Source organism: Papio anubis, chromosome 6, assembly GCF_008728515.1.
Source record: "Papio anubis isolate 15944 chromosome 6, Panubis1.0, whole genome shotgun sequence".
Classification (NCBI taxonomy): Eukaryota; Metazoa; Chordata; class Mammalia; order Primates; family Cercopithecidae; genus Papio; species Papio anubis.
This window is the reverse complement of record NC_044981.1, coordinates 55,930,717-55,942,617: the sequence shown is the minus strand read 5'-3', so window position 1 is coordinate 55,942,617 and position 11,901 is coordinate 55,930,717. Positions and strand designations below refer to the sequence as shown.

Genomic DNA, 11,901 nt, shown 5'->3' with positions numbered 1-11,901 from the left:
AAATTCTATCAGAATATCAAATATAAAGAGACCACTCTTTGAATAGAGAAAATAAAAGCGTACAAAGACAGTACTTCAAAATACAGAAAAATGAAAATCTTGAGTGGCAGAGACTCTAACCACCAGTAGTCAAGCTTCTCAATTGGCAACATAAAAGGAGGAAGTGGGAAAGAAAGCTGAAATAAAAGGAAAGACAGCATGCAAATAGCTATCATTCAATAGTCTGGCAAAAATGTAAAGCAAGGTCAAACTGTTAACAATGATCATTATAATACTTACAAAAGAAAACTTCTCACATTCACAATAAAAATACAGATGTCACAAACATTTAAATTCTCTAACATTTGCTTACAGCTTACATAATAATGCTTAATGAACACTAAAATTGTAAAGCAAAATATTTTCCCAAGTTTTGCATATTACAGAGCTGTTGCTTCATTAAAACAAAAGAATTTGATGTATCAGTGCCATTACTCAAATAGACAAACTTAACAACTAGCCTGATAAAAATCTGTTAAGGAAAAAGATAGGGGTTGTGTCTCTGGTTTCAAACTTTATTTTGTGATTTGGGCTCCAAATATGTCTAATAAAATTTGAGTCAAATTTTATTTAATCTCTTTTGTTCCAGATACTACTTTAGTCCTTTGTTCACCACTGTAAAGTTTTGTTCTATTTTCTAAGACTTTCTTGAAAGTCACTAAATACAATGGCCTCTTCTCAGTCTTCACACTCCTGACTATCTGCTCCTTGGAACTCTACCATCTTTGAGCTTCTCTGAGTGCTCTTCCATCCTTCTAGAAGATTCCTTTTCAGATTTCTTCACTCTCTCCTTCCACCATCTGCCCTGTAATTGTGAATAGCCTCTTCATTCTCCCTATTTCATGCTGCTACCCTTAGCACTCTAATCCAATTTCAATACAACCTTGAATAACTGTCACTATTATCCCCAATCTTTTTTCTGAATGCTAGAATTGTATTTCCAATTACATGCCAGATATCTCCACAAGTGAATATTTCTATGGCACCTCAAACTAAACATGTCCAAAACTAACATCATTGTTCCATACCCTCCAACATCCAAACAGACCTACTACCAACAGAGTTATTTTCCTTCCTCCTCCAATTCACCCAAAAATACATCTGATACCAAATCCCCATGGATTTTGGATCAATTCTTAGCCATCCTGGCAGACATCAAAGAGCTTTTGTCTTCATTTTGCTGCCTTATCTTCTAATCAACCCAGGACCAGCTAAGATTATTAGTTGAACATGGAAGAAGCTGACTAGCAGAAAATGAGTTTATTAAAAGGCTACTAGGAAGCTCACAGAATTGAGCTTCCAGAAGATGCAAAATTATTCTTTTTTTTTTGAGACGAAGTCTCCCTCTGTCGCCCAGGCTGGAGTGCAATGGCACAGTCTCAGCTCACTGCAACCTCCGCCTTCTGGGTTCAAGGGATTCTCCTACCTCAGCCTCCTGAGTAGCTGGGATTACAGGCACACGCCACCACACCCAGCTAATTTTTGTAATTTTAGTGGAGATGGGGTTTCACCCTGTCAGTCAGGCTGCTCTTGAACTCCTGACCTCGTGATCTGCCTACCTCAGCATCCCAAAGTGCTGGGATTACGGGCACGAGCCACTGCACTCGATCGAAAAACTATTCTTAAAGTTAAGCTTCTAAGCAAAAAACAGGAGCTAATTAGTCCTAAAACAGGGCTAATTATTAATAGAAAATGGCCATCACTGCTGTTTAGCATCCCACAGAGTACTAAAGAAAACCACCCCCAATGTGGGAAATCAATCTTGCAACCACCAAAAAGATACTGCTGCCACCAAAGGCAGAAAGTCTCTGCTCACATCCACCACTGCCACCACCAAACATGAAAGCCCTGTGAAGATTCTGTTTCCTCAGTTCCAAATCAAAGTCCTGTGAGAGGTGAGTCTAATGAATGAAGTATAAGTCATATGCTTATGATCTAGTTACAAAAGAGAATGGGAACTTGAGTACTGCCTTCTATATTGGTGGGAGTGACACTTACATTAGCAAGACATTTTATTTATTTAAAAAAAATTTCCAAATATAAGACTTTATTCAAAAACTGAGGGTTAAATACGAATGCAACCAGTACTACATACTACCCCTCCTTCCTGCCCTCATCTCCAATCCTATAATAAATTCATCCAAAATCATACCAGAGTTTGGTAAATATATATTAACAGACTTGCTGGAACTGGACCCAGCCTGTAGCTCAGAATATTTGGCTGGAGCCCAAATTCCCTGCCTGCGTGATGCCAGTCACTATGCCCTAGGAAACCACACTTTGTTCCTAAGACCAATAAATACTCCCTCCCTTTGTGATAGCTGGTTCCTCCTCCACACAGTACAGACCACCGAAAAACACCTCACTGCCATTACAGGCTTTATAAGTTGGAAATAACAAGAAACTCTTGTCACAGTATCACATACACCAAAGTGAACCCTACTGGACACCAAAACCAACCTAGAATAAGCCTAAGTTCAACATACCCTTTAAATACTAGGATATGGATGGCAACTCCCCATAGTCTAACCACCGCATTCTCCAGAACCAGTCATTCCTCATCAATGGGCACCAAGATCCTAGGGCACGTCTCTCACGTCTTCCTCCTATCCTCACTGTCACCATTCCTGTCTGGGTCTTCATAACTTCTTACATGAATATTACAAGAGCATCCTAACAAATTCTTCTACACCAAAGTTCCCCTTGTACCATCACCACCACAATCACACATGCATATAAAATTCACATCAAATACTTGATTCTCTGAACAACTCAATAAAGTAAAAGTAAATACAGAAAGCACTACGGAAAATGTACCCCAAAATAATTAAATCTCAGTATTCTAAGTACATTCCTAGAAGAAAGGAGACCTACAATTTGTCCATCAGCCTCACCCCTTTTACACAATGAAATGTGAGTAGCAATACAAAAGATAATCGGGTTTAGCAAGCAAATAATTAATCTAGTTTCTGACTGGCATGACAAAAGTAAAACATGAAAACTATTTCCTAAATTCCTCTATAAAGACTGTGGACTCAGGAGGCAACCATGAAATATTTAATGAATTAATAAGAATATAAAAACATAGGAAACAGGCCCGGCGCAGTGGCTCATGCCTGTAATCCCAGCAATTTGGGAGGCCAAGGCGGGTAGATCACAAGGTCAAGAGATCAAGACCATCCTGGCCAACATGGTGAAACCCCATCTCTACTAAAAATATCAAAAAAAAATTAGCTGGGCGTGGTGGCATGCCCCTATAGTCCCAGCTACTCAGAAGGCTGAGCTGGGAGAATCGCTTGAACCCAGGAGGCAGAGGCTGCAGTGAGCCAAGATCACGCCACTGCACTCCAGCCTGACAACAGAGTGAGAATCCGTCTTACAGAAAAACAAAACAAAACAAACCAAAAACATAGCAAAAATGACCTTATCCCATCACTACTTCTAAGCTTAATCTTTATTCATCCTATATCTTTTTAAGTCGGCTCTAGGATTCTTTTTTTAAAACTTCCTTTTGACTAAAATAAACTTTGTTCTATTTGCATTTCCTCCCTAAAATCTCCCCTACATTTTGTGGTCCTCTGCCTATTTTCTCCATTTACTCTTACTATTATAGCATTTTTACATGGCCATTTTTAAGCCTTCCTATTTATAAGTACCTCCTATTCTCCCTTGTTTGTTAAGGTATTTTTTTAAGCATTTATTTTACAATACAATTTTCCTCAGAGCTGCCTTATGGCTATAAATATTCACACATTTGCAATTAGGATATATTCCTATTAAAATAATGATTTATAATCTTTGTGCTCTAATTGATTAGCAAGGATCTAGATGGCTGCACACATACTTGCCAAAAGAAGAGAAATGCATGCAAGCATACCTCATTTCACTGTGCTTCACTTAACTGCACTTCAAACTGTTGTGTTATAAACTGAACACAATTTGAAGGTCTGTGGCAACCCTGCATTAGATAGTCAATGGGCTGCATTTTTTCCAACAGCATGTGCTCACTTCATGTTTCTGTGTTACATTTTGGTAATTCTTGCAATAACTCAAACTTTTTCATTATTATATCTGTTATGGTGATCTATGATCAGTGATCTCTGATGTTACCAATGTAATTGTTTTGGGGCACCATGAACTATGCCCCTATGAGATGAGCTTCATCAGGAAATATTGTGTGTCTTGTGGCTATTTCACTAACCAGCCATTCCCTTGTCTCTCTCCTCTCCTTAGAGCTTCCCCATTCTCTGAGAAACAATAATATTGAAATTAGTAACTCTACAATGGCCTTTAAGTAGTGATGAGAAAGGAAGATTCTCAACTCTATCACTTTAAATCAAATGCTAGAAGCGACTAAGCTTAGTGAGAAAGGTATTTCAAAAATGGAGATAGGTTGAAAGCTAGGCCTCATGCGCCATACAGTTAGCAAAGTTGTAAATGCAAAGGAAAAGTTCCTGAAGGAAATTCAAAGTGCTAATCCAGTTAACACATAAATGATAAGAAAGTGAAGGCCAGGCATGGTGGCTCATGCCTGCAATCCCAGCACTTTGGGAGGCTGATGTGGGTGGATAACCTGAGGTCAGGAGTTCGAGGCCAGCCCGGCCAACATGGTGAAAGCCTGTCTCTACTAAAAATACAAAAATTAGCTGGGCATGGTGGTGCATGCCTGTAATCCCAGCTACTCAGGAGGCTGAGGCAGGAGAATTGCTTGAAGCCAGGAGGCGGAGACTGCAATGAGCTGAGATCACGCCACTGCAATGCAGCCTGGGCAACAGAGGAGACTGTGTCTCAAAAAAAAAAAAAGAAAAACAGAAGAAAGTGAAGTGAAGCAGCCTTATTACCAATATAGAGAAAGGTTTAGTGGTCTGGATGGACCACAACATTCCGTTAAGCTTAATCCAGAGCAAGCCCCTAACTCTCTTCAATTCTATAAGGGCTGAGAAAGGTGAGGAAGCTGCAGAAGAAAAGTTGGAGGCTAGCAGAGGTGGGTCCATGAGGTTTAAGGAAAGCAGCCATCTCCATAACATAAAACTGCAAGGTGAAGTAGCAAGAGCTTCAGAAGCTACAGAAAGTTATCCAGAAGATCTAGCTAAGATCATGAAAAAGCTGTTGTTTAGGTGACTACACTAAACAACAGCTTTTTCATGTGGATGAAACCATCTAATACTGGAGGAAGATGCCATATAGGACTTCCACAGCTAGAGAGAAGTCAAAGCCTGGCTTCAAAGCTTCAAAGGACAGGCTCACTCCCTTGTTAGGGGCTAATGCAGCTGGTGACTTTAAGTGGAAGCCAAAGCTCATTTACCATGCTGAAAATCCTAGGGCCCTTAAGAATTAGGCCAAATCCACTCTGTGCTCTAGAAATGGAACAATAATGTCTGAATAATAGCACATACGTTTACAGTATAGTTTACTGAATATTTTAAGCCGGCTATTGAGAGCCACTGCTCAAAACAAGTTTTCTTTCAAAATATTACTGCTTGTTGGCAATGCACCTGGTCACCCAAGAGCTCTGATGGAGATATACAAGGAGATTAATGTCTTCATATCTACTAACACAATATCCATTCTGCTGCCCATGGATCAGGAATATTTTAACTTTCACATCTTATTATTTAAGAAATACATTTTGTAAGACTAGAGCTACTATAGATAGTGATTCCTCTGATGGATCTGAGCGAAGTAAGTGGAAAACCTTCTGAAATGATTCACCAATCTAGATGCCATTAAGAACATTTGTGATTCATGGGAGAGGAAATATCAACATTAACAGGGATTTAGAAGTTGATTCCAACTCTCATAGTTGACTTTGAGGGGTTCAAGGCTTCAATGGAGGAAGTCACTGCAAATGTGGTAGAAATCACAAGAGAACTAGAATTAAAAGTGGTGACTGAAGATGGGACTAAACAGCTGCAATCTGGTGATGAAACTTTAAAGGATGAGGAGTTGCTTCCCATTGATGAGCAAAGAAAGTGGTTTCTTGAAATAGACTCTACTCCTGGTGAAGATGCTATGAACATTGTTGAAATGACAACAAAGAAGTTAGATTATTATATAAATTTTGTTTATCAAGTAGTAGAACGCTTTGAGAGGACAGACTCTCATTCTTTTGAAATAATGCAGCACACTGAATGGTTGTCTTATTTTAAGATATTGCCAGACACTCCAACCTTCAGCAATCACCACTCTGATTAGTCAGCGGACATCAACATTGAGGCAAGACCCCCCCCCCCACCAGTAAAAAGATTACAACTCACTGAAGACTCAAATGATCATTAGCATTTTTTAGCAATAAAGTACTTTTAAATTAAGGTATGTACATTGCTTTTTAAAAGATGCTATTGTATTCTTAATAGACTACAGTATATTGTAAATGTAAGTTTTATATGAACTGGGAAACAAAAATTTATATGGCATGCCTCATTGCAATATTCACTCTATTGGTCTCAAACAGAACCTGCAATATCTTTGATGTAGGCCTGTAATTCCTTTTCTTACTTTAACAAGTAAAAGGTGACTGAACAAGTAAATAAAACATCTATCTTTGTTTCAAAGCTTAATGAGTGTTGCTTTTCCAGTGTTTAACAAATTATAGCTATCCCGTCCTTCTCTGAATTGGCATAGCTCTTAGATATTGAGTGATTTTTTTAATGCTATACAAATTATCTGTTTATTTGTTCATGTCAAGTAGAAGAGTATATAAGTCACTTACATCAAGAATCCTACCTTAAACCACTTCTAGTCTATACCTCATATGTAGAAAGCACTTCAGAATATTTGTTTACATATTCCACAAATACCAAGTGGCTTTTAATTTCCATTTCTTTAATTACTTGCAAAATACTTTTTCAGTTTCTTGAAGACTTTTAGACAAGTTACTCAGAATAGTTATGCAACACAAGTATTAAGGGGAAATAAATATATGGGAAAACAAGTTCCTGAGGTAAAAGAAACAGAAATAAAAGAACAAAGGCATAGAGGCTATAAAATTTATACGTCATAAAGAAAGGCAAAGTAATTTTAGCTGTGTCAGAAATACCCAACACATAACAGTCCAGCAGGCTGATAGGCAATAAATAAGGCAATCAGAGAACTTTGATAATTAAGAAGCAATGCTTCATCAGCTACTACCATCTAGTTATTCAAAATCTGTGTTACTTTACCAGGTTAGTAACAAAAGATTCATATATGGAATTATTTTGTAAGTACATAAAACTTCCTAAGATTAATAAGATTCCAGTGAAAACAATACTGACAAGTTGTCACCATAATTACATTAGAAAAATAAACAACTCTCATCACTAAATCCTTTCTTTACAAGTTTAAAGGTTTCTATTTTATACTTAATATTTTTCCTTACAAATTGAGAACACTTCTCTCCCATTTTCTCTTTTAAGTAGTTCATTCAACAAACACAGAACCAGTATAATATGCAAAGCAGTATGGTAAGCATTAGGGATGCCAAGATGGATCTATGTTTCCCAACTGTCATAGAAATATTCATGTTCTTCAAATAAGTATCATTTGTGCATCCTTTGCAGAAGATACGAAAAGTGATCTCTTAACATTATATATTCTGATATTATTTGGGCTCTGAACTGAATTCAAAAGATAAAGCTCAGGTGCACCTCAATCCTTCCCACAGCAGATCTCAACAGAACTTCTTCCTACACCACAACTTATTCCCCACTTAACCAAATGCTTATTCGCCACTTAACTAAATGACATATTTTGCCTAGTCCACATCAGTGTAGTCACAGCAAGTACCCCTAACTTTACATTTAAGCATTCCGTGCTGTTCATTTGCCTTCTTGTCTATCACTTAAATTTTAATGTGGGACTATTTAAAGCATCTGTACTCTTCAAAGCCCTGGTAACAATGCTAAGTGTATAGTAGCTTCTCACTGAGTACTGCATAAATGAGATAAATACATAAATTCCAAGATACACAGTTGAGAGTTCAAATCACATGTCTACTATAATGTTTTACAACAGTATTAATATATTGGAATATTTGACACTTTGATGATTTTTTAATATTAATTCATATATCCTCCGGTAAATATTTTAACTAGTACACCAAGTTACTAAAGTTCTTAAGTCGCATATTTCAGAATTTGCTACAGCCCCTCCTTTCTATGTAAATGAGTGGCTTCTTTTTCGTCTTTACTCCCTGGATGTTTATGACCAAGCACAGCATCCATGCTGACACTCAAGAGTTATGAGTGGTCTATTAGTTCTAATTTTCTATTTATGTTACTATTATGTTGGGGCAAACATAATTGCAGTTTTTGTATTGTTGAAATTTCCCATTTGCTATTGGAATACATATTTCGGTCAATGGATTTTATTATAAAGCTGCCTTAGATGTTTTATGGAAACAAATAGGTTATAAATAAACTTACCTACTATGGAAAAGTTATATACCAGGTTTATATTTAAAATTCACATTTTCTTTTATCCACCAAAACATACTTCTATTCAAATTTATTCTCCTCCATTTTTCCTTCTCCCCTAGGTTTCTGTTAGACAACTATCAAACTTACTGTAAAGACCAAATTTTCTGCCTATACCTTCACATAGTTTGAGTTTCACTGCTATTTTCTTCCACTTCTTTCAAATTACTGCTTTTGAGTGGATCAATATCATAGTTGCAAGGCTTAAGTGGTCTCTTTTGCCATGCTCCAGATACCTATTTTTAGTTAACAGGTAGCTACTCCCCAGAAACTTTCATCAATGATAGAAGCCACAAAAAGCAAACTTATAAGTATTGAGGTTCTTTTATTAAGCTTATGAAGTGATAGTGTATTTCGAAGAAATGCAAACATAAGACTATGGTTCTTATACTCTATGTCACTCTATCCATTTCCCAGTAAGGTAATGAAATCATTTAACACAAACTAAAATTACTTTCTCTTTCTTCATGGCATACAGATTCTATAGCCTTATGCTTTGTTTTTCCATTTGTTTATTTTATTACAGAAACTTTTTTCCCATATATTTATTTCCTCTAAATATTTCTGCTGTATAACAATTCTGAGTGACTTGTTTAAAACTTTTCAAGAAAATTAAAAAATTATTTCCCAAGTAATTAAAGAAATGGAAATTAAATGCAATAAGTTACTACTTTTACCCATCATGTTAGCCAAGATATTTATCTGTAAAATCCTGAATAACTGAAGAGTTGAACCAACTTTTCTTATATATCATTTGGAGAAGCACAAACTGAAGTAGTATAGATAAAAGCCATTCCATAGATATATCAAGAGCTTTAAGACATTTAGACTCTCTGACCCAATAATTTAATTTACAAATCTATCTAAAGAAACAAATCATAAATAAAAACAGAGACTTACATAAGAAGTGTTCATCACAGCATTATATGTGACTGTGGATAATTACTAACAGGGTAAAAGTCTAACATCAATAATTAGATAAATAAAATAAATACATTATAGACAAATATTCTAAATCCATGTGATAGATTACACAGTCGTAAGCATGCTGTTAAAAAAAAATTAGCCTTTCGGCCGGAACCGCCATCTTCCAGTAATTTGCCAAAATGACGAACACAAAGGGAAAGAGGAGAGGCACCCGATATATGTTCTCTAGGCCTTTTAGAAAACATGGAGTTGTTCCTTTGGCCACGTATATGCGAATCTATAAGAAAGGTGATATCGTAGACATCAAGGGAATGGGTACCGTTCAAAAAGGAATGCCCCACAAGTGTTACCATGGCAAAACTGGGAGAGTCTACAACGTTACCCAGCATGCTGTTGGCATTGTTGTAAACAAACAAGTTAAGGGCAAGATTCTTGCCAAGAGAATTAATGTACGTATTGAGCACATTAAGCACTCTAAGAGCCGAGATAGCTTCCTGAAACGCGTGAAGGAAAATGATCAGAAAAAGAAAGAAGCCAAAGAGAAAGGTACCTGGGTTCAACTGAAGCGCCAGCCTGCTCCACCCAGAGAAGCACACTTTGTGAGAACCAATGGGAAGGAGCCTGAGCTGCTGGAACCTATTCCCTATGAATTCATGGCATAATAGGTGTTTAAAAAAAAAATAAAAGACCTCTGGGCTGAAAAATGTTTCTCTTCATTGAGTAGAAGTGTGGTGTCCTCTCCCCCAAAGAAATACTTAAAGCAAATTTTAGTTGTGTCCTAATTCATTATGTAATGTCTTTCCTATTCAAATTTAATGTATTCCTTGCTGAAGGATGTAAGGTAGCTTACTGTGCAACAGATTACTCAGTTGGTTAGAAAATGGCCAGGTATTATGTATGAAATATTTGTACTGGTTTGAAGATAGTCTTAAATCATCAAGGAAGAAATAAAGTAATTTTTTTTTCAGACAAAAAAAAAAAATTAAAATATTGAGAAAATGCTTGTGAATGTTAAGAAAATGAGTTCCAAATGTTAAATTCCATATTATTTCAACAACAAAATCTACATAATGATTTTGTCTTCATGCAGTCTTGTACTTTCCAAATTTTCTACAAAAGGCCTAGTGTTTTAAAATTAGCATACTTATATATTTGTTAAAACCACAGAGCTTTTTCCCTATGTTCTCAAAAAATCTTAACATTAAAAATATTAATTATGAAATATTAAACCAGCTTATAAAACAAACCTAATTAAGATCTATTTTAGATAAAATTTTTAAAAAGAGAAAAATATTGGCAATTTATATAACTCCAAATATTACATTATTAAATTGTAATATTTATATTATGCTGCTATATAAATTGCATACTTAAGAAGGAAAATACTTCCCAACTCATTAGCAAGGTCAGCATTACCTGATATCAAAATCAGATAGCCCTTATATGAAAGGAAAAGTCTAGATCAACATCCCTCATGGGAAGTAAAGCAAAAATTCTGCAATATATAAAAAAAGATAATATACCTTGACATAGTAGGTTTATCCCAGGAATGCAAAATTGACTTAATATTGTTTTAATCAATGTAATTAAGTACACATTCACAGATTTTTAAAAATTTAAACCACATTGTCAACCCAATAGATGAATAAATGGTCAAAGCATTAGATAAACTTCAACACCCATTCTGTGTTAGGCCATTCTTGCAAAGAAATACCTCAAACTGGTTACTTCATTTTATTTATTTGTTTTTTGATACAAGGTCTCACTCTGTGGCCCAGGCTGCAGTGCAGTGGTGCAGTCACAGCTCACTGCAACCTCAAAGTCTCCAGGCTCAGGTGATCCTCCCAAGTAGCTGTGCCTACTGGCCTGCACCACCACATTCATTAATCACATTTTTGTAGAGACAAGGTTTCACCATGTTGCCCAGACTAGTCTCAAACTCCTGGGCTCAAGCAATCCACCTACCTCAGCCTCCCAGAATGCAAGGATTACAGGCATAACCTACTAGGTCTAGGCAAGACTGGGTAATTTACAAGAAAAGAGGTTTAATTGGATCCCAGTTCTGCAGGCTATATAAGAAGCATAGCGACATCTGCATCTGGGGAGGCCTCAGGGAGCTGTTACTGATGGAGGAAGGTGAAGCAGGAGCAGGTACTTCACATGGTGAGAGCAGGAGCAAGACAGAGAGAGATGAGGGGTAGGCGCCACACACTTTTAAATGACCAGATCTCAGGAGAATTCATTATCATGAAGACATCACCAACCATGAGAGATCTGCCCTCATGATCCAGACACCTCCCACTAGGCCCCACCTCCAGCTTTCGGGATTATATTTCAACATGAGACTTGGACAGGGACAAATATCCAAGCTATATCACATCGATAACCAAAAAAAAGCAAATGAGAAACAGAAAGAAACTTCCTTAACCTGATAAAAGGCCATCTATGAAAAACCAATAAGTAATATCACACTTAATAG

At 36.6% G+C, this 11,901-nt stretch overlaps 2 protein-coding genes across 2 annotated transcripts in view; one reads left to right on the top strand and one right to left on the bottom strand.

Moving 5' to 3' along the window:
• The window catches only part of PRIM2 (DNA primase subunit 2), a 315,731-nt gene that overhangs the window by 218,362 nt on the left and 85,468 nt on the right, over positions 1–11,901 (bottom strand). The gene's annotated exons all lie outside the window — the stretch shown is intronic.
• LOC101021233 (60S ribosomal protein L21) lies at positions 9,540–10,120 on the top strand. Its single transcript, XM_003897773.5, has one exon. The coding sequence runs from the start codon at positions 9,602–9,604 to the stop codon at positions 10,082–10,084; it is 483 nt and encodes a 160-aa protein (XP_003897822.1). The 5' UTR covers positions 9,540–9,601; the 3' UTR covers positions 10,085–10,120.

What these genes read in the sequence shown, in the direction of transcription:
- LOC101021233 (XM_003897773.5), top strand. Translation starts at nt 9,602, where the DNA reads ATGACGAACACAAAGGGAAAGAGGAGAGGCACCCGATATATGTTCTCT.